A 23417-nucleotide genomic window follows, 5' to 3' on the forward strand; every position below is an offset into this window, starting at 1 on the left:
AAGCCGGAAGTCTGGATTGGTAGGCGATTCCTCCGGATGTATAAACAATGGCCCAAAACTAAACAACTCTTTTTGTTCTGACACGGGGAGAGCCAAGTGAAACATGACTGGGCGGCCGATGTGTGATATCGAGGTAAGGGCAGATCTAATCTAGATCTGGGCAACGGTCACATCTACAAACTATCCCTTCCTTTGTCCCAACAGACCACGGAGGCCTAGCGAGGCCCCTCATCTCTCTCCGGGGAGCGTGCAAAGCTGGCTCCAGGACCGGGGGCCTCGGGCAAAGAGCATCCAGGCTCTGACACCTAGCTGTCCTCCGAAAACATTTCCAATCAAAGACCAATTTACAGCGTATAATAAATGGTGCTGCATGAAAGCACTCTGCACTGTGCCTGGGGCACAAAACAGAATTCAATAAGCTTCAGCTATTATTATTGAGTTTTATTATGAATGAGGGTAGAACAGAGACCAGACTGCACATTTCTCCACTGAATGGGAGTTTTTGAACCAATTACAAAACCCAATAATCCACTTTAAACATGAGAAAAATTTCAAAGGGGACCGCATTCATCAATGTGGCATTGGGTAATTTTAATATGAAATTTTAAAGCTCTGCCCCACTTTTAGATGAGGGGGAAGACAGAACGTCCAAATCCAGCCTGAGTTGGACATGAAACCCCATTTTCCCCCCAAAAAGTCACCCCACTTTCTTGGCTCCTCTACGACCACGTAGCTGCGGAATGTCAGATCCGAATCACGCTGCTAGGCGGTCCGGTCCAATTGGCACATTTTACAGACCCTGCATGTATCCCTGTCCCGGTCTCACAGGCGTCAAAGGCAGACGCAGAAGCCCAGCCCTCTGTTTCCATTACCTCACGACCCCCGGAGGCATGTACGTGTTTGAGGGGGTCAGCTATGGGCAGCTGGGCAGCTCACGACCACAGCCTTGAAACAAAACTGCTCCGTGGGAAACCTGTCATCAGCTTCGCAGACGGACACAACCCCAGCCCTTGGAGCAAAAGGCTCTCTCACCTAAAGGGACAGGCCAGGGAAGGGCCCCTGTGCCCAGCCAAAGCCTTGCTCTGATACAGCTGGGGTGCTCGGCATCTTTTTAAAATCCTCTAATATCAACTGTGGCAAGGGCTAAAACCACTGGCTTGGAACAAGAGTTCCAAACCTCTTTGAAAGAATCTACTTTATTTGCTGGGAAAGTACAGTCACTAAGCAGAGGCATCTGTGATTTGCAAACAACATTACTATGCTTCAAGCTGTCCAACTTCCAAAGCACTGAGAGGTATTTTTGGAAATGCAGCCTAGGTAGAGAACAGAGATTGCGTCCTACATTCAAAATTCATCTTTCTAGAAAGCGTGTTTCAATGTCAAAGGATAGAAAGCAGGCCGTGAATAGGAGACTAAAATTAGCTCAAACCACAAATAACCTAACACACTTATCACTTCCTTGTGATCAACCTACAAGAATCAAACACTAGAGGCATTTACAAAACTTAAGGTGTGGTGCCGAATTAATCCCTTGCTTTCAGCTCTACCCCTCCCTCCTTCTAAAATGGACCTGGTGTGTAAATGGTACCAAAAAGTGACATCTCATGAATGCGGAGGCAAGGGCACAGGGAACCATGAGAGCGAGGCTTTGCCCTGTGGGTCAAACAGCCCTCACCGTGCAGTGCTCGAGTGGTTAGAGCAGTAACCACCTCGTTGCAGCGAGGATAGGAAATTTTCGATGGCGGACCACACCCATCTCCAGCTGTGCCTCACACCCAGCACTGGGGACTACCAGCTCCCACTTCAAACCAAAGCTTGCAGCCATTCAGTCCCTCAGTCCCGTCTTTGAACAGCCACAGCTTCCAACCAGCGGCGTGTGCTGGGAGGCACAAAAGCTTGTCGTCAACAAGCAGTGGAGCAGGTTGCCGAAGGAAGTTTACTTGACAAATGTGTTCAGGAAGAAAAGGTAAAGGGTCTGCTCCACTGCACCCACTGCCCCGGGCGCTGTCTCTGCAGCGCGACTGTGTTCCCACAAGCTGTCCGGGCAAGATTCAAGCTCAAGATTCAAACGAAGGGTGGGAGGGAGTGCTGAAGCCAAGGTGAGTCCAGAAGCTACCACCTGCCACTGGAGACTCAAGTGGTACTCAAACTCTCAAAAGCATTCTTATCAGCAGTTAGAAAAAGGGAAAGCAGCAGACCTGGGTAGTTATTTGTGGTGAGAACAGATGAAATGAAACACTGCCAATGACACTAACATTCCTAGGATATATCAAGAAAACTGTCAGTAGCACATGAGGACTACGTAAGCATACTTAGAAACGGTAGCACGGCGGGTACATAAAGGACCCATTCCTTCCCTGGAAGCCCAGCATCACAGGATAGTCAAGGGATATGTGCACCAGCTGGTTCTTCTGTGTGGCCAGGTCACCTGGTGTACCGGGGGTTGCTCCAGAAACGTGGCTTGGTGCCCGCAAACCCCATGTAGCTTAACGCAACTTCCTGATCTTGCTCCATTCTGTGCCACTGAACCTCCAAGGGCGATCCTAAAGACCCTGGCCGCGAGGAGGTGCTGTCCAGGTAGTAGAGAGTAAGAATGCCCTTATCTCTAAGATGTTCTTAGGATACGGCCTAAATCAGGGTAAAAACAACAAAACAATGTGAACAAAAAGCACGAAACAAAATACCCCCCCCCCAAAAAGGGCCACTGGACATCTTCTCAGAGGTCCCTTCTTTCTGCACGAAAAGGAGCCACGCAAGCACCTGTGGCCCCGTGAGGGCATATTTTGCCTTCACCCTCGCAGAAGCAAACCGAACCCCGACTATTCGCATGGCGAGGCAGCCCACAATCTGAAAGGGATAACTACAAGAGTGACCAGTGTTCAACCGTCAGGGAGAGTGGAGCTAACCCACCGCACTACGCTCAATGCGGCTGGCCTATTCATCCTCCTGAGTGAAGTTGTATTCAGAATCGATTTCACCCGCACACGTTCTTAAGTAGGCCCATGTGCGTAAGAGAGCTCCCACTATCTGGAATAATTACTTGATGTCCACTTTCCTGTAAGCGATTCACAGTAGTGCTCAGTCCTCCGGGTTAATCAGTGCCCATCAGAATAAAAACTAGCTCAGCTGTCTGCTGGAGTTCAGCGTGGCAACGAGATTCTTCAAAAGGAAGAGAGGCGCCAAGAAGAGATCCACGAAGAAAGAAAGAGAAGGAGAGGTGTTTCATAACAGAGCAGTAGAGACAGGGAATCATTTTCTCTCTCTAGTCACTCACTAACACGTTTTTAAAATACACGTTTGGAAACCTCGCTCTGCTACGTTCATCTGATCTTTGCAAGCGGTGCTGCGCACCCACAAAAGCCACAGACACAGCCGAGGCTTTTCCTTCTTCATCTGTAAAAGGAAACACACCTCCCTCGGCCTTTGGGAAGAAGCCTCGGCAGCAACAGAGAAGCCCACCCAGGACACAGGCCACTCGGGCCCAGAGGTTTCCATCAGCAGTGGTTCAGCCTCAATAAGGATTTAGAATTTCCTGGCACAGTGCTCTATTAATAGCAGTGGGGAATATATATATATTCTCCAAAGAAAATACAGGCCTGAAGTGTCACTTTGCTAATAAGCCACGTTTACTTTTTTTGAGTCCATACTGAAGAACTGAGTTCTGGAAGCACCATGGTGTGCCATAGAACGTCATTGCCTTGGCAGAAACATAAGCATTCAGAACTACTAATTGAATCATGTCACCTTGAAAAAAAAAATGACTGAAAATCATTGACCTCTAAGATGCTCTTACAATACAGTTATTACTGTGTCTGCAGTGTCACTGGTACCACATCCCAGGATCAACTCACTGGTGTGTGTCGGGGCGGTGGTGGTGGTAGGGGGGGTGTTCAGCTTTTCTTTGGTTATTTATTTTGGGGGGGAAAATCTTCCACGTGAAACAGTCTTATTTCCAGACATTCCAAACTTACAAACTGTCAGTCAGAGGCTCATGGTTATGCCGAGCTGCCTTGACGAGGCAGAAGGCTGCAGCTAGCAAACCACACACAGTAAAGCTTTATTTCCAAAATGCTGGAGACTTAGGTACTTTCTTCTCAAGTATTGCAGATATGTAAACTATCACACTATTATTCAAATGAAGTTCAGACCAGATGCTGGTTTCTTTAAAAAATTACAACATAAAGGGCAGCTACTCTTTATGTACCTAGCTAGGGCTGAATCTTTCGTAAATTCTCAAGAATCAGTTCCTCTATCTTTTACAGGAAAAACCACCCAATTGCTGCTTAAGAGAAAAAATAACTCATGTGTCAGGGCTACTCATTTTCCCACATTACTAAATCAAATGAAGCCTACTTATTAAGAATGCTGAATTTAGTACCTCTTAGAAAAAAAAACCCAGTCAATTCTTTTGCATCCTTAACTGTCCTCACAGAACTCCTATACATTTCTTAGCCTGACCGCACCCACACTTCCTGCAAAACCGAGAACCCCTGCAGTGTTTTACAAGCGTTGCTTCGGGAACACTGAATCTTCTTTGCGAGCGCAGTAAAGACTTTTACTACTTAAAGTGAACCTGGTGATCAGTTAGTCCAGGATGACTTTTACAAAGGTAGGGACTGAAGCCCGAAGAAGGGGAGAGGCCCACTCAGCATTGTTGGGTTTGGAGCTAAGACGAGAGCAAAAGCAAGAGGCTGAACCACTCTGCAGGCCCGAGGGGGTCTGATCGGAGGCCCAGCGTGTCAGCCTGCACCTGCACGCTCTGAAACAAACCACAGCCCGCGGACGGCTGTCACCATGGTGAGCCGTATTTTATACCTCACAAGCAGAAAACACTTTACAAACCAACTCCATGCGAAGCCCTTCTAGAAGGCATGTGAGAACAAGTCAGGAGTGATGAGGACAGAGTAATTCAACAATTCTTAGAGAGACAGACACATCACCTGCAAACTCCCCATCAAGTTGGCCTCGGACCAATTATCAATTTGTGGTTCAAGTTCCTGTGAAACGAACTGGTGGCACCAACTCCTACTGGGTAAGAAAGGCCTGAGCCCTTCTCCTCAGTCACCAAGTGGGCAGTACGCGAGTGCCCATCCGGCCACGGCTCACGACGCGGTGGCTTTCTCGGAGAGTGACCCCTGCTACGAGTACTATTGTCCCTCGTCCCCTGCCCGCCCCCCACAGAATGGGAGTTGAGAACCATGTTTTGTTCGGCTTCACACTGTCAGGGCCTGGCGGAGTGCTGACAACAAATTCAACGCCAGCATTTGTTAGGCACGTACTTTATGCCAGGTGCAGAGGACACCGAGATGAATGAGAAGGAGACTCGCTGGCTTCAGGAAGCTCGGACTCAAGGGGAGATAGGCCCGGATAAAGAATTGGCTCCCCTGCTCGAGAGCAGGGCTTCCGAAAGGGTAAGTACGAAGCTGTATGGAGACGCAGGGGCGAAAGAGCAAAGGTTTAGAGTGAGGAGGCACATGTCCGAGTGGACAGGCGGGTCAGACACAGTGTTGAGCCAAGGAACGCAGGGACGAAAGAGGGGGATGGGTCCGAGAAACGCTGCGCCTTCGGTGTGGCTAGAACAGAAGGCACACGGGAGGGGATGGCTGGAAGCTGGCTGCCATACTAAGGAGCTGGGACCTTGCAGGCATTACGACAGCACTGGAAGTAGTCAAACAGAGTGATGGGCTCAGGTCTGTTTGTGACACAGTTACCAGCTATCACGTGAAGATACATATGGCGGGGTAGGGGGAGGTATGGAGAGACTTCGAGGGACCATGTTACACGAGACTGGTCTTGCTCATTTCTAGCGTGAAACTAGAGACGACTGTAGTATTCCAGGCACAGTTTGGGAGCCTGGACCACTGGGGTGGTAGCAAGGATGCTGCAGTGACCCATCAACGAAATGTGGTGGGGGGAGTCAAGGGCTGGTCTCAAGTCCCCAGCACCCATGGACACTCAAAACACACACAGAGGGCCTGACACCAGGCTGCGCCGGCTCGGGAACAACGACCCAGTTAGACGTCCCTGTCCCAGACCACGGGCGGCAGCTAGAAACGCGCCCGGCCTGCCCACCAGCGTTAGCTGGTTACCGTGAGTGAGCGAGGACAAACACTGGGGGGAGGAAGGCCAGGGCGTGCAAGCCCACATGGGCGCGGGCAGGCTCAAGAGAAGCACCTGCGTTAAAAGCACATCATAGGACAACATTTCTACACTTTAAAACACCAGAAAACAGACAATACAAAAACAGAAACAGGGAAAGAAAAGGCACAATCATTACCCCAACAGTTTGTACCTTGAAAAACCCCTACAGGACATTTTGGAGGCATTCCTTTCTTGAAACTCAGTATACATTCAATGCTCACATTATTCAATACCAGATAGTTTTACAGGTTTGGGGGAGATATTCATGCTAAAATGCAAACTGCAGTAGGAAGGCCGTGGAGCCCAACAGCAGAAAGGTGGCAAATGAAAACCGTATGCATTACCATTACCCATGCCCTGCTGCCGACCTGTGTTTATGTACTTCCAAAAGTACAAAGTATTCCTATAAATATGCCAGTGATGTCCAACACATAATGATAGCACAGTTCCCTCCACTGTTTCTCCTTGTGCTCCCAGTTAATTTAGCAGGAGCCCAGGCAATTACAAAGGTCTTAACACCGTTTCCAAAGTGGTGATCTGACACCTAAATTTAGTTCACGCAAACCAGGGCTAAACCAGAACATTTAGATCTAATGGGTCACTTGAGATGACTAGCACTTCCCAGCCTCTCCATGTCATTTCCGTTTGTCTTTTTTTTTCTTCTAAGTGAAGTGAGTCACGGTGTATAGATCTATCTCCTCTTCACAAAATACAGTTTTTCTCTGAAGAGAATGGTATTTAAACAAGCATTCCTGGAAATTTTTAATACTCATCTCCTTGGACTAAAACAACGTGAGGTGTGCATGGAAGTGAAAAATGTTAGTGAACCACTGTTACAACATGGCCTGAACCTAGGCAGGCGTTAGACCGTGCTGCATAATGAAAGCAGCTGTAAGAGCAAACGTCAGTGGGAAGGGCGGCCCATTTCGCAAAGCCTGCCTCCAACATGGAATAAACCTTGCCTTCAAGCCCCAAGCTACAGTTGCAACCTGCTTTATGTGAAACGGTCAAATCATTCACATTGAAAAGCAGTGAACAGTGTGAGAGAATCAAAGAATTTAGAAATGAAAGAGCAACACCTGACCCAAACCTTAAACTCTAGGTGGCAGGCAGCTTATCAGCTATTTGCATTCTTCCAAGCCCTGTCTTCTCATTCCAGCTCCAAAAATCACTCCCTTTTCTCTTTCTGTGTTCTGTCTCCTCTTGGAAGGTCAAACCACCTCAAACTCTAGGCTAAGTATTACGTCCACTTTTCAAATCAGGTGTACATTGTTTCAATGATGGAAAGCAATGTTGGAAGCCATCTACATGTGATATCAAAGCAGACTTTTTATAGACCTACATGCACATTACTGTCTATGCTATTTATTAGTGCTAACAGGTAAAAATATGGTTATGCTCACAGGTTAAGTTTACACAGAATCTTCGCCTGATACTTTTGCTTTCTAAACAACCTTATTCCTGTGTTCAAGTCTACTTTACCCTTTGTTCATTTCCCAATTGTTGCCAAGGTTTTGGATCTTTTTGTTCTAGTTACAAACGTTAGTGTCTGAAAGGAATTGCACTGCCTTGTTTACAAAATTTTAAGCAGAAGTATTTTTCTAATCACAGGAGACTAAGCAAGCTCAAAATGACTTTGTACAAGACCGTCCTCATTGTGATGCCCTATAAACTGTTAATTTTGTTTAAATTTTCACTTTCTCCCAACCTGAAACGCATTTCTTTGAATTCCTGAAAAAGAATGATTTCGGTGAATTGACGCATACTTTGAAAAGTCTGCTACTTTCAACTCAAGGTCACTGGAACTCTGTTTGTAAAAATGTCACATTACCCAATAAAGAGCCACTTTTCAACTCAAAGAGCTTCTGATTTCAATTTTCGAAAAGAAAACTACCTGTATGGTAGAGGTGAGAAAGTCCACAATGGACAACTCTCTAAGGTCAAAAGAAGTCACCTCCAGGACCCTGGCGGTCCATTAGCTCAGGACATCCGAACACACAGCAATCCTGACTAAGTCTTGGAGCTCAAACGCAGTAGGGACACCTAAGAACAACGAGGGAAATGAAAGACCAACGTGCTCCAAGCTCTGGCCTAAAACAGTAAGCGATCAAATTCAACCAAGAACTTTTTAGAATATGAATTTGCTGTTGCTAACTCAGTTTCGGGGTACGAGATTTCCCCCAGCGCCTTCTGGGGGCCCCCTCTACTTGTGTATCGTATACCACAATATCCAACATTTCAGGGCAACGGTCTTTCATTGAGAGCCACCCCAGACTCCACTGCACTCACTCTGATGTGGACACCCTCCCTACACATTCCCAATGTCGCTAGTAGAATTCACTCAACGACTTCAGGTAGGCTAGACACGGGATACAAATCGGATACATTTACCAATCATTCTTATACAGACTACAGTGGCTATAAATATTAGCCTATCAATAACAAATATACATTATAGTTGAAGTAAAAAGAATCCTGTCAAATAAGCTGGATGCAAATGCACATGAAACCAAGCTACCAAAAAAAAAAAAAAAAGGCTTTCCTTAGTCAAGCATACCAAAGAATCACTCAAAGCGTTTTTCTTTTTTAAGTGGAGCTCAAAATAGATTTTAATGCTACCAGCTGATGGATCTCCCAATTTGCCTTTGAGCCTATAAGCTGGTAACAGAGTTGACTACCTTCTCCCTTTACACTAGCAACAAAATCTATTCTGTGCATCGTTTATTGAAAATACCGAGTGTGGTTTCGGTTAATCCTCCCAGCCCCCGCACTGACATTTAATCAGGAGCACACATTTTCTTGAGAGGATCTAGCTGCCTGCAAGGCAGACCGCTTCGGGTTTTCAGCCTGAGGTCTGAGAGGTATGTCAGAAACCTTCCTGACTTTTCTCTGTGAACCGCCGAGGATAATAATAACCCTCACCGCCGAGGGGGGCTGGGAAGGGCCCCATCATTTCAGCCCCAAGGAGAAGATGCTCATCGGGGAAGGGTGCTATTCCAGAGAGGGCAAAACCGGCAACTTCCCCCGGTCCCTGCCAGAAAGGGCAGCACCTCGGCCCCAGGGCAGTGGGGCGCTCGGGCCTTGGGGCTGGGGAGACAGAGCTCCGGCCTGATGCTGCCACGGCTTGCGGCAGCCACTCGTTCAGCTCGCGGAGACACCGTCTCCCTCTGACAGTCCTTCCCGGATCCGCCTCCCCGAGGCAGCCCACGTCCCGCCCGAGGGTTTCGTTTTCTTCACAGCACCTGCCACTATCTGACACTATCTGCTCGTGTGTTGGACCGCCCTCCTCCACTCGAAGCTCCTCCACGCGGGATAAAGGCTCGTCTGTCTCGTCCGGGGGACGCTACCTCCGGCGCCCGAGCAGCAGCGCCGCGCTCGGGACCGGCGCGCCGATCCCCGTCCAGTCAATGAATGAACAGGAAGGGGGAAGGGGGCTGTCACGCCGGGGACTCCCGGCGCGCACCGAGCCTGGGGGAAAGGAAGCGCGAGAGAGGGAGGGGGAGCAGCCCTCTCCCCCTGGGAGACAAAGGAAGAGAGTCCGAGGTGGTCCAGGCTAGGAAAGGAAGTGGTGGGGGCGTTCTGCCAGCCCCAGGGGACAAAGAGTGGCTAGGGAGGGGGCGGGGCCGGGGTGCGAGGGATTCGCGCCGAGAGCACCGACCGGCGGCCTCCGGGCGTGAGAGGTCACCGGGCTGGAGGATGTGAGCTAAGTGCGGGATCAAAGGGGACTGCGAGGTCCGGGGGAGACGAAGGCCCACCCGAGGGACAAAGAGACGCGGAGCTGGGGGGGGACGGCCTCGGCGGCCGTCGGATCGAATCCTCCAGCAGCCGGGGCGAGGCGGAGCTCGAGACCCAGAGAGTGAGCGGGGCCCCGGGTTTTGAGGGGTAGGTTCACGCGGCCTAAGCCAAGGGCCTGCCGCGCTCCGGGGCGCTCCCGCACCTGGTAAATGGCCGCCCAACTCCCGGCCTTGTCGATTTGCTCGAACTCCTTTTCCATCTCCATGACGGGCCAGGGCGGCTGCTGCGCCTCCTCCTCTGCCCACTGCGCCGTCTGCCGCTCTAGGCCGCGTCGCGCACTCAGCCGGGAGTCCCGCTGCTAGACTCGACTCCCGCCGCTACCGCCGCCCTAGCCGCTGCTTCTTCATGTCAACCCGGCAGCCGGAAGTACGCACAGCGCTACCTCGGGCTCCGCCCCCCAAGCGTGAGGGCCAATCAGTGGTCGAGCACGTCGGCCAGCACTTCCTCGGGGCGGAGCCAGGGGGAGGTACCGAGGGAAGCGGCCTCAGCCCCGCGAGACGTCTTGCAGCGCTGGCTCCCTCCTCCGGTACCGACTCCGAGCTTGGGCGTGGCGAGAGCCCGTTGCCTAGGCGACCCTGGGAGCCCCGCCCATGGCGCGTGGGTTTGCAAGGCCTCCGCGGATCGTGAGATCAAGCCTCCAGTGGGCCCGTTGAGTCACGGGGTGGCCTTGAAATAGTCATGTGTGTTTCCTGCAGCTCCAGGGCCCTGGCCTCAGTGCTCCAAGCTGGAGAATCGGCCTGAGAAGCATGCTCCATTTCCTCCTGCCTCCCGCCTCTGGCCAGATGTCTGCTCATTTTTTAAAAAGATTTTATTTATTTATCTTTAGAGAGAGGGGGAGGGAAAAAGAGAGGGAGAGAAACATCAATGTGTGGTTGCCTCTTGCACGCCCCCTACCAGGGCCTGGCCTGCAACCCAGGCATGTGCCCTGACTGGGAATCCCACTGGAGATCCTTCGGTTCACAGACCGGCACTCAATCCACTGAGCCACACCAGCCAGGGCTGCTCATTTTTTTCATGAAAGCTACAGCTTCACGATTCACCAGGCTACTGAGGAAGATACCCTACTGTCTGTACTGTCCTTGTACTGAAATGCAAGACTTCTGTCTGGAGTCTCCCAATTAAGCGTGCCTCAAATGAATGGATTGGGGTCCTGGCTTGAGAGGTCCCTTCAAAGGATCAAGGACAGGTTGCTCAGACTGGTCTCAGTGGAGCACAGATTCCATGGTGCATTAGTGTGTCGAATGATGCAGATTTCTTGGTCCAACCCCGAAGGATTCAGATACCAACATCTGTGCTTTTTACCGGCAACCCCAGCTAACTGTACACTTACGATTCTGGAAGCACATACGAGAAGAGCTAGTCAGGTTGCCTTCCTGCAGGTTCTACTTGAAGCCACCCAGCTCTGACCTGGCACATTGTATGGACTGTGAACTGCATGGCGTCAGAGAACCTAGAGCAGGGTGTGTCAAACTCATCTTCACCGGGGGCCACACCGGCCTTGCTGGGGCCTTCAAAGAGCTGAATGTAATTTCAACTCCTTAACAGTTAAGGAGTCATTACATGTATACAGTCCTAAAATTACATTCAGCCCTTTGAAGGCAACCTTGAGGCTGATGTGGCCCCGCTGAAGATGAGTTTGACACCCCCAACGTAGAGGACCGAATCTTCTCTGTTCCCTGTTTGCAGCCCTAGCCTGTCCAGAGCAGCTGCTGGCCTTGCTGGTTGAATTAATTCCTTGAGTGCTTGTGGCAGGCACTGTGCCTGGCATTTCAAGTACACACTCGGTCTCCACAGCAATCCTACGACATAGGCACTACTATTACAAACAGTTTATGGGCGAGGAAACTGAAGTGCAGAGAAACAAAAGCTCTTGTCCAGAGTAGCATTGCACATTGGTGTGAAAGCCAGGATTCTAACCCAGTCTCCAAAGGAATGCTTGCTTTGGAGCCAGGCTGCCTGGGTCCAAATTCCAGTTCTACTAAATACTAGCTATGCAAGTATAGCTAGTCTCACACCACCTTTAGCGAAATACCTAACTTTCTCTGCCTCTGTTCCCTCCTTTGTGAAATTAGGATAATAGAAGTACCCACTTCATAGGGGTGGTGTGAGGATTGAATGAGTGTAGTGCTATAGTGAGTGGCTCCGTAAATATTAGCCCTATTTATTATATTAGTGAGTGGGGAGGTGTATGGATTCTTATTGAATAAATGCAGCTGGTTTCATAGGCAACACCTTTAAAAACTGAGTGTTCCGTGGGAGAAATTAACAAAAGATGCTCATTGTGGTGAAAAGTTTGGGAACCCCACAATCAGAGGCTGCCTAATTTAAGAGTTAGTCAATTGAAGTGACTCTCCAGGTGCTGGCATACTCTTCCTGCTCTCATTGATTCGAGTGCCAGTAGATCTGGTACTCCCAGAGCTCGGGGGAAGGGAGAGCGGGGCTGGTGCATTCCTATCCCCGTGGGCTGAGTTAAATAAGTAAATAAATCAAATGCCCATGTGGAGCCCAAGTGGCCCTCGTGCCTGTAGGGAGTGTCACCCAATGGCTGGAGTGGCCCTTGCGTGGGGCCAAAGCTATGCACAAGATCTTGATAGAGGAGACGGGCGGTGGCTGTCTAAAGCAGGGTCCACGTTTGGGCTGTTTAGTGACTGTTAGTTTCTTAAAGGTGCTGTAACAAGTGAGCACAAATTTGGTGGCCTAAAACGACAAATTTACTTCGGAACAGTCCTGGAGGCCAGAAGTCCGAAATCCATGGGGTTACGGGGCCACATCCCTCCGAAGGCTCTTGGGGAGAACCTTCCTCGCCTCTTCTTGCTCCTGGTGGCTCACTGTTGCTCGGCTCGTGGCAGCCTCACTCCCGCCTCTGTCTCCGTCTTTGTACAGTTCTCTTGTCTGTGTCCCCCCCTCTGCCCTCTGTTTAATCTCCCTGAACTTCTTGCCTGACATTTGGTGGGGAGGAGGGACCCATGGTGCTGGAGTCCTCCACGCCTTTCTGAGGCTTCCTCTCATCTGCGAGGCTTACCGATTCCCTGCCAAGGCCGGGCCTAGGACCAGCCCGGCCCTGGTATGCCCCAGAGATATGACGGCGGTGATGGGAATCTCGCAGTGATGACTGGTTAGAAGATAAACAAGTGGCCGTGTGTCATGAGAGCTGAAACCTTTTCCTGGCAGGCATGAAGTCACCCGGTTGCTCTGGCCTTTCCTTCACAGATTTAGCTAATGGAGGGAATCAATGGCCCATTAAACTTTTTAAAATGTCCTGCCGAGTTGTCAGTGGAGAAGGATGGCTGTTTCCCAAGGATCATCGACTCCTAACTGAGCAGTGTCAGCAAGTTGCCTGGTAAAATCGGTCCTGGTCTTTTTTTTTTTTTTTCCTGGCAGATGGCTCAGTGTTAAGAGCTCGGGATCCAGAGTGAGACCAAATTGGTCTCTGATGAAACGCCGTGTCCTCGGGGAGGCCCCTTCTGACGCCTCCTAATAAACGGTGCCCGTCACTCGATCCCTTTTCCTTCTTTGCACTTATCAGGCCTTTGGTGTCGTGTGTTCTCCCTGGTGTTACCACGAGGCATTATGTTACATATGTGTTTCAGGTGTTTATCGTCTGTGTCCACCACTAAATGGAGACGGCGTGGAGGGAAGGACCTAAGTCAGTTTGGTCCGGTGCCATCTTCCTTAAGCTACGCGGGTCCTTGGAGAGTTTGAGGACCTGAGAAGACAGGGCTTCCCTCCGCCTAAGAGACCCAGAGCTGCAGGGTCCTCAGGGTCTCCCAGCTCCCTCTGTCCACCACCGAGGACACACGGCCAGGGAGGGAAGGGGCCCTTCCCTCGGAGATTCACGCGTGCTCTCCTAACATAGTTTGGGCAGCTCGCCTAGTTGGCTATTTGGGGTCAGCCGAAGACACCCCTGAGACAGAATAACTGACCGGGGCCCAGCCGAGGCCCAAAGCGCTGGGAACTTGAAGCACGAAGCTTCCCCTCTACAGCCAAGACAGCGCTGGAGAACAATGTCGCCGAGCATCTTCCCAGTCCTGCGGGTCAGGTGCTGTCCCGCTTGTCGGATGAGAAAACAGCTGCTCAGAGAGGGTAAACCCCCAAATGCAGAAGGCTGGCCCCGGCGGCCTTGGAGCAACAGGCTCAGCGGGTTAGAAGCCTCTGCATCCTGGGCTGGGGCTCCTCATGCGCTTTCAGGCCTTGGGCAAGTGGCTTAACCCCCTGGTGGCAGCCCGGATACTTTCCACTGAGAAAAATCCAGCTGAAAGTGGCTTTCACAAACCGGGGAATTTACTGGCTCATGAAACTGGGAAGTCCAAAGATGACTTGCTTTAGGCAAAGTGGCATCCCAGGGGCTCCAACCAAGTCATCATGACTGTGTCTCAGCAGCTCCTTTGTCTGCGTCCCCCGGCTTAGCATTACTCTCAGGCAGGCTGTCCCCGCGAGGTACCCGGGATGGCCACAGCAGCTCCAGGCTCTCCCATCCTGCCTGCTCCGCAGCTCCGATAGAAAGGGCACTTCTCCCCTCCCCCCCGCCCCGGGGTGGCAGCACCAGTCCCGGCCTTGAATGCCCTTGGTCCAGTGAGCCTCACATGCCATCTCTCAGCTGGGGGAAATATTGGCAAGTGAAGAGATGGAGGCCCGGAGAAGTGAATTTCTTAACCAAGGTCACACAGCTGGAACTGGTGAAACGGGGTTTACACGCAGGCAGTCTGGTCTCAGCCTCTGTGCTCTCAGCCATGACGTTCAGGCTCTGCAAGGACTCCCACGCGCTCTAAACAGACTATAACAATGAAGAGTTAACAATAGTAATAACATCACGACAACGACATGGTGCAGCCTGTACTATTGTAATTCCCCATTTGAACCAAGGCACAGAAAGGTTAAGCAACTTGCCCATGGTCACACAGCCAAGAAATGGTGAACCCAGGATGCGAACCCAGTTTAGCTCTAGATTCTGCTTCCAGTTCTGAAATGCTGTGAATGTAGGCGAGTTCTGCACTGTTTCAGACTCACAGGAAGGCTAACAGCCCAGAAAGCTCCCTGTTCTCATCTTCCCTGGGCTCTTTTCCCCATCCTCATAAAGCCTCCCCCTCCCATCCACCCCCACAAAGCATTTTAGACTTTGCTCCAAGCCATTAAAAAGAAAACAAAGATAAACACATAAATTGAATCCTGAGCTGCCTGTCCTGTAAGGGTGACTGTCCCGGGCGGGGGAGGGGAAGGCGCTCAGGGGGAACTAGGGCATCACATGGGTTCTGAGAAAGGAGGGCCAGAGGCCAGGGGGAAGGTCGGAGAAGGAAGTTGGGCGTTGGCCTCAAGCTCTCAGGGAAGGAGGAGCCTGGGAGGGTTTCCAGAGGTCACTGGAACTGCCCCTCCACCCTCCGTTTAGAGGTTCAGATGGGAGGACGCTTTGGCTGCACACACAGTGCTTCGGGGCGCAGGTTCTAGAATCGGGCTCACTTGGGCTCCGTGCCCTTTGACAAGTTCCTCACCCTTCCTGGTCCTCATTCTTCCATCTGTTACTTAAAACCAGGATGCAGTGGTTGGATGAGATGGTGTCTCAGCCTGGGCTCTAGGTCACAGCAAGGACTCGGTGAATGTAGCCGAGGTTACTACGATCCTACAGGTTGCCAAGTGGAAAAAGCAGGCTGCCGTCTGTCTCCAGATGTCTCCACAGTATATGTTGCAACCTGCTGTTTACATCTGTGATGTGTGTCCTGCGCGCGGAGGCGAGCAGGGCCGGCGGGCTTTGTGGCGTGCGTGCGTGCGCCTGTGTGTCTGCGCAGGGCCCGCTCTCGGTTCAGTGCTCTGCCGTTGCCGTCTTGAGGTTCTTAACCAGTTTTGAACCAGGGGCCCTGCACGGACATTTCGCACTGGGCCCCGCCAATCATGTAGACAGCCCCAGTGGTGAGATTCTAGAGCCCGATTTCTTGAAGTAGGCTGGAAGCAGTTTCTGTCTTTGAAGGTGGTAATGGTCTTCCCCCTTTATTCTGAGAGGAACCACTACTCCTGGGGGAAGTCCTAACACAGTGACATTATCCAGATGCAGATTCCCCTCATTGGGTTGCTTGTTGTTTTTCAGGAATAGGAATTACAATAGCTACATGTGCCGGGCATCGACTTCGGGCCAGGTCCTGTGCTGTCCTAGCATTTTACCTCTCCCATCCTCCTAGATCTCCCCAGCAACCCCGTGAGAGGGCCTGCCGTCAGCCTCATTTCACAGGAAGGAAACAGAGTGGTTATGCGACTTGTCCACCGCTGCACAGCAGTGGATAACATCTGGATACATGTGTGAGTTGAGTGGGTCTGTAGCAGGGCTTTTAGAGAAAAAGAATTACCTTCTAAGTTCACACAGAGACAGAGGTGTTCCTGGAGTCCCTGGGAGAGAGATGTATCTTTTTGATCAAGTATTTGCACCAGTCCATTCGTATCTGAAGACGGAAATGGCCTCCCGTTTGAGACCCGACTGTGCAGAGAGGGAGGGGCTGGCCTGGACCTCTCTTCCCCGTGTGCAGCAGGGAGGCCCAGGGAGAGGACCACACTTCGTGTGACTAAAAGCAGAGGGACCCAGATGTCAGGGGATATGCTCACAACTGTCACGGTGGCCTCACCTGGGCCGTAGGGAACGGCGTGCGGGAAAGGGCCTTCCTCTGAAGGGCCTGGATACTTCCGTCGCCCACACCTGGGGTAGGCAAGGAATGGGGGAGGGGAGGGAGGGGGCGGCTCTACATTCTGGTGAGCAAAGGTCAGGGAGCCTCCACCCGTGGGAGGCGGACTGGCTTCCACAATGCGGCGGCCGGCGAGAGGAAGGAGGGACAAGATGGGCACGAGGGAAAGTGCGATGCAGGTGCGTGGGCTCCAGGAGCTGTTTGCTTACAGTTTCATTTGGGGTTTTCCTGTTCTGCACTGTGTCATCCCCATGTGTCATCCCCAAGGCTTCAGTGGAATGTTGTCCCCTGCTATGGGCTCACCTTCAGTGTTGGGTCAGATACTAATTGTCCCCAATCTCAAGTCTCCTCTTCTTTCATAGAAACGAATTGTAGAAACCAGAATTTCACAGCATAAAGACTGGTTTTCCCAGCATCCCTTGCAGCTAGATATGCCATGTGACTACATGGTGGCCAATAGCATATGGGTGGAAGTGATGTGGTTCACTTCTGAATCAGCCCTTGGGGCCCAGGGGGGAGTGGGGGGGCGGAGCAGGGGAAATTCTTTCTTTCCCTTTTCCTCCATCTTCCCGCCTGGCACGTGGACACTGTGGGCTTCACCATAGACTGTGTGGACAAGGGCCTCGCGTGGAGAATGGAAGAGAACGAGATGGAAGGAGCCTGGCACCCTGGCCCTGTGGCCACCATCCGCAGACTGATCACACCCAGAATGACACACGAGAGACGTAGAAAGGGCTGCCATCCAGCTGATGCACACGCATCCAGTCTTCCTGGTTGCTTTGCTAGTGGGGGTCTCGGTAACTGTAGCCAAACCTATATTCTAATTAACCTAGCCATGTGTTGTGGGGTTGTTAAGGAGGAGGATTGGTTCTACCTCCAGGTCAAGATGGTGTTGGGGGTGGGGAAGCATCCTGGTGCAGGCAGTGAAGGGATGGTAGACACGAGCAGAAGTCCTGGGAGGGATGGCTCACTGTGGTTGCCAAGCAACCACAAGGATGGTCCATGGGACATGTGAATACCCCCAGAGATGCTGAGTAATACCCTGCAGAAAGAACCTGATAAAAGTTTGGTCTTCTTAAAGTCATGGGGTCCTGTTGTTATTTAGATATCAAAGGGGAAGTTGGAAATTTTGGGGACAGCTGGGGTTATAAATAGTGCCCAGCAAAGGTTAGCTCCCTCCTGAAGCAGATACTGTTGGTTGCCTGTGTACGCATCGCTCCCCTCCCTCTTCTTGGCTGCCAGAGCCCAGCCCGCAACAGAGGCTGAAAAAGTGAGATGCACCTTCACCACGCCACTTCTGCAGTTAACGTGTGGGCCTGTGACTCAGTCCTGGCCAGAAGGATGTGAGGCGAAGTCTGCCCAGGAGCTTTCTGGAAAAGGGTTGTCCCTTTCGTAAGAGAGTCACGAGGGAGGCGATATGCCTCTTCTTTATCAGACGAGGGCGGGAAGAGCCCAGAGAGAGAAAGCACCCGGGTTCTCGACAACAACGTCACGTCGCTGACCTGTCCCTGCCACCACCTCGCTCTGGGCTTCTTTGTAGAGATCCTGTCTGCTTTTACTGTCGAAGCGCCTTTGGTTCAGCTTTTTGTTACTTGCAGCCAAGTGCATGCTAAATGATACTGTCTTTTCTCTCTGCCGTCCTCCAGCCCTGGGGGGGGGGGGTCTCACGTTTAGCCACGCCCCTTTCCCAGAATGCCAGTCGTTTTGGAAGTCAAGATCCTTTGGAAACCACCTGCGTCAGTTTGTCATCACTGTCCTTCTCAAGAAGAATCTCCCTTATCACTCTTGACTTCTTCATTTCAGGAGCAAGATCTGTACTTGGCTGGGTGGAGGCAGAGCTTCAGCCTTTGAGCTGACACCTAACTCGGCTTGGATCGAGCCTTTCGTGTTAGTGTGATCAGTCCGCATGCATGTCTCTCTCGGCCAGCGAGGAGCCGCTCATGGGCACGCACTGTGCAGCATTCTTCTTGGTATATCCCCAGGGCAGCTCAGGACCCGTGGGACAGGAGCTGCTCCCTGAATGCTTGTTAAATGAATCTATGAAGGAATGAATCATCTATACTGAATTTTATTGGCCCTGTAAACAGAGCCAATTTCCCTCCCACCGCCCTCCTACACGACTCTAGAACAAGACAGTTCTTGCAGAGATAGAGCCAGGAAAACAGAAGTTAATCCAATTCCCAGTTCCAAAGGAGCTTGTAGCCCCCTTCTCCTTAAATTACCTTCAGTCCGCCGCCCACTGTCGGCTCAGCTCCAGCTCGGCAAGGAGCTGCCTTGGCCCGACCCAGTCTTCTAAAAAAAAAAAACAAAAAAAAGGAAGAAGAGAGGGGGTGGAGAAGGAAAGGAACTGCGTTCCTAGTTAAGTCATTTCAAGAAACATGGAAGAACGAAAGTCAGAAGCAATTCAAAGTGGGTAGACTCTCGTTGAGGGCTGTAAGTTTTAGCATTGGAGGTGGGCATTTTTACGTTCCTTAATCCTTTTCCTCCTCACAAAAGCACACACACTTAGTGAAGAAGTCTTGAAAATTGCATGTGAAAGAGAGAAATCGTACTTTTTCCACTAACCACCTGTCACGGTCGCTGTTAACACTTTGGCACGTGGATTTTCACGATCCTTCAGTTCTCGCTGTCTCTTCATCTCCACCCCCAGCTCCGCCTTTACCCTGTCTGTCTGTCTGTCTCCAGGGCTCTTCGTCAAACTGAAACATTTCCAAGCTCTTGGCTTTCACCCCTCCCTTCAACATCCAGTCGGCGGGACCTAATTCCCACCTTACCAAGCATCTGGAAACCAGGTCCACCTCCTCTGTGGTACTTCCTGTGAAATCCAAGTACTTTTTTTTCGAACTCTGGTAATCAATCTCTCTTCTCTCCCTCCTCCTCTTCCTTCTTCTTCTTCTTTTTAGATTTTAATTTTCTTTTTTTAGCAGCTTTTCTATCTCTTCTCTGTCAGGCACCATATGCCTCTGTTTTATTTTCTTACCCTCACCCAAGGACAAGCTCATCAACCCCAAAGACAGGGTAGAAGAGAGGGAGAGAGGGGGAGAGAAACATCAGTGTGAGAGAGAAACACTGACTGGCCGCCTACCGCACACGCCCGACAGGGGACCAAGACGGAACCCCCAACCCAGGCACGTGCCCTGCCCAGGAATCAAACCCACAACCTTCCAGTCCACGGGCTGACTCTCCAACCAACCGAGCCACCCTGGCCGGAACTCTTCTTGCTCTAAACTGTTGCTTCAGTGTACATGCCAGCGCCTTCTTGCTCTCCATGCATCACGCAGGGATGCTTTTGGCTACAAGTAACACCTGATCTGACTAACAGTAGCTTAAGTAGGTCAAAGTTTATTTTCCCCACAGAACTGGAAGCCTGGGGATAGGCGTTCACCCCTCCTGCTGGACACCTGCCCGTGTCCCTTCAACCCGAGGTGTTCACACCTGCAGCTCTCTGGCTGAGAGCTTCCTCTGGCCACAGGAGCAGGCCCGGCTCACCTCAGGGTCAGGTTGGGGGTTCCCCGGGCCGCATGCCTTCAGAAGCAGCCCTCAACCGAATGACAGATGGAAGCTGGTAGATAACAACCTGAGCTCCTCACTCCTCAAGTAGGGCACCTGGAGCTGTGGCCTTCACAGTGTCCCAGAGGCCCCCAACCTGCCCACAGTGGCAACCTGCTCACGAATGCCTCTTCCCTTCCCCACTCCTCAACAGGTGCTTCCCAGATCTGCTCTCAAACAAGAAACATTCTTGCATTCCACCCCTTGCCTCAGAGTTGGCTTCTGGAAGGACTCAGCCTCAGGCAGCCGACTTGGGCTTTTCCTTGTGTCTACCTAGCTTATGAGCTTCAGATAGAAGTGTTTTCCTTGACCAGCTGTGACCCTACAAACTTCTGGTATCTTTAAAAGAGGTGGGCATCCCAATGTCTAGTCTTCAGGTTATCAAAAATGCTGTGTCTCCGCCTAGGGACCCCTATTATACCTGTTTTGCGCCAGGCGCTTTATATACATGTCTGATACAGCGATGTTATGAGCCCTCTGGCCCCGTGAGTCGCCCAGTCTAAGTTCAGAGGTCACCCGGCGGCGGGGGCCAGCCACCTCTCTTCGGGGCTCGCTGCGAAGCCGACTCAGGGGGATGGTTGCCCACCCTAGCTCCGAGCCCCCAGGGCCGTGAGTCTAGCCTGAACTGGGTGACGGAGGGTATGTAGAAGAACTTTGAATCGAGTCTGAGATTGAAGTTTCCTACAAGTAAATTTTTTGAAACATATAACAAGATAGAGAAAAATATATACAAGTGCGTTTCTTCAATGATTTCCACAAATGGAACACACACAAACAGCACCCAGATCGAGATACAGAACGATCCCAGCCACCCAGAAAGCCGCCTGTACCCCATGTCCACTTCCCCTGCTCAAGAACCCCATCCTGCCATCTAACACCCTGGCTTAGTTTAGCCCGTTTTTGACCTTGAGGTCAGTGGAACCACGCAGTGCGCACTCTTTCGTGTCTGCCTTCTTTCTTTCGGTCCACAATGTGCCCCTGGGTTCCAGCCCTGCTGGGTGTAGTTGGGGTTCACTCGTTGAAAGGGACGCTTTCACGGGAGGAGTTTTGAGCTGTGAGAGCTGAAAGTGAGACAGCCTTGCTCACCAAGGGCCTCACACGCTAGGGAATCGGAGAGAGGTAGGTTGAGGAATGACTCCCGCCCCTTGGGAGCTGCAGGACTTTGCACAGATGACTGAACTTCTTGTTTCTCTGATTCTAGGAAACAGGGATGCTGTTGGTTCCTGTCTCCTTAGGGCTCTGGGCGGGTCCGGGCAGTCAGTGCACGCCGCCAGGTGCTCGGGGCAGAGCCTGGCGCGTAGGGAGCGCTCCGCCAGAGCCTGCTGCTCGCTCTGCCTCTGCGCCTGCCTCTGCCTCTGCTGTTAGTACAGCCGCTGCCCCATTGTTCCTATCATCACCCAGAGGCGAAGAGGAGCTTTCAAAGGAGAATATTTGGTAGTAGTTATTATAGAGATAAAATGTCACAGTCACACCTCAACAGGTTGAGACAGATCGCCAAGCCGGTTAGATGTGTCATCTCGGTTGTTCAACTGCAGGTCAGCCCCGAGGAGTTAACGTGATAACGCTCCCTTGATAGATTGGGCAACTGAGACTCAGGAGAGGAGCTACTCCCTTCGGGTGACAGAGCCACGCCGTGGAGTCTTGCCCTTCTCTTTGCCCTTTTACCTCGTGCTGCTGGGCCTCGGGACGCATGGGGCCAGCCCAGTGGGCTCAAAGGATGCCGTGGGCTCCCCCGGCACGCCCCACCCCACGCCGTGCTCCCTGTAGAGCAGGGGTGTCAAACTCATTTTCACCGGGGGCCACATCAGCCTCACGGTTGCCTTCACAGGGCTGAATATAATTTCAACTCCTTAACAGTTAAGGAGTAGTTATATTTATACAGTCCTAGAATTATTTCGGCCCTTTGAAGGCAACCGCAAGGCTGATGTGGCCCCCAGTGAAAATGAGTTTGACACCCCTGCTTTAGAATTTACCAGAATGTCTTTGGGGTGGATTTTCCCATCAGCCCCCTCACGCGTGGCTCAGTCACTCCTGCACGTCCCACAAGCAGCACTTTGTGAAACATCAGGTGAGTCGATCGTACCCAACCAACAGGTTCTCAGGTAGCTCCACGTGGTTCGGTGGTTGGGAATGTTGGGGCTTGGGGCTGAAATTAGTCAACCGAGGTCACAGAACTCTCCCACCGCAGGTCACAGACTGGGTTCTGGCCAACAGGAGCAGAAGGGGAATTCATGAGAAGGATGCAAGGTCCTTTGGAGGAATGGAGAATGCTCCAGAAGCAAGTTTGGAAAGGGCTGGAAACAGGATGCCCTGGGGGATCTCGGTTGCACAAGCTGCCCAGTGTTCTCTCTAGCTTGGCCGATGTGTCACTTGGGACGCTTTGGCTGCGAGTATCGGAAAACTCAACTCAAACCGGCCTAAGCAGTAAGGGAGTTGGTAGGGAGGGCAGCTCCAAGGCTGGTTGACTCAGAGATTCGAGAATGTAATCGAAAATCTGGGTCCTCTCTCTTTCCTCCCTCTGCCGTCCACTGCTGGCTTCGTCTGAAAGCTGGTTCCCTCTGTGGCTGCAGGGTGGCCAGCTCACGAAATTGTTAACATCCAGTAGGGAAGAGAGAGAGAGAATGTGGCTTCCCCTGGCTCTCCATGAAGTGGGAGGAAGCTTTGATTCCAGGAGCCTCTCCCCTACCCCCAAAATCTATCCTATGTCTCTCTGGCCAAATTGGCTTGGGTCTTTTCACCCTGAACTGATCATCAGCAAAAGGCACGGGGGCAGAACTGGTCCCCCCAGAGGACACTGGGCAAGGTCAGGAGACATTTTTGGATATCCCAATTAGGGGGATGTTTGTGGCATCTCCGTACTAGAAGGGAGGGATGCAGCTCAATGTTCCACGGTGCCCAGAACGGCCCCTCCCGCCTTCACGCACCATGGAAATTGGTCTGTTCCACAAGGTCAACAGCGCCGAGGTTGGCAAACTGTGCCTTAGCCTCGCCGGGTCTTTCTTGCACCTGGGATGTAATAGCTGGTGAAGAGTAGCCTACAGTGCCCACTAAAACCTTTTTTTCCAGAATTTTTTTTGGCCACTCCGTCCAAGATTCCAATTTCAGAAAGGGTTTGTTTGGCTTGGCTTGGGTCACCCGCCCACATCTAGGCTGACAGAGTGCAAGGCACCGTGGTTGACCAGTAGTTCCCCCACCGGAGGCTTGGGGTCCTGGCACGGGAAGTGGGAAAGGATGTTGAAATGGCGAAACAACACAAGAAAGCCCACCTCA

At 51.5% G+C, this 23417-nt stretch overlaps 1 protein-coding gene across 1 annotated transcript in view; it reads right to left on the bottom strand.

The window, feature by feature from the left end:
* The window catches only part of PTPN1 (protein tyrosine phosphatase non-receptor type 1), a 59478-nt gene extending 49169 nt beyond the window's left edge, over positions 1-10309 (bottom strand). The window contains exon 1 of the mRNA XM_045832914.1: positions 10079-10309. Coding sequence (XP_045688870.1) covers positions 10079-10141 — 63 coding nt within the window. The 5' untranslated portion in view covers positions 10142-10309. The remainder of the gene's footprint in view (positions 1-10078) is intronic.
* Between the last annotated feature and the right edge of the window lie 13108 nt (positions 10310-23417).

Source organism: Phyllostomus hastatus, unplaced genomic scaffold, assembly GCF_019186645.2.
Source record: "Phyllostomus hastatus isolate PE091 unplaced genomic scaffold, TTU_PhHast_1.1 phas_contig_17, whole genome shotgun sequence".
Taxonomy (NCBI): domain Eukaryota; kingdom Metazoa; phylum Chordata; class Mammalia; order Chiroptera; family Phyllostomidae; genus Phyllostomus; species Phyllostomus hastatus.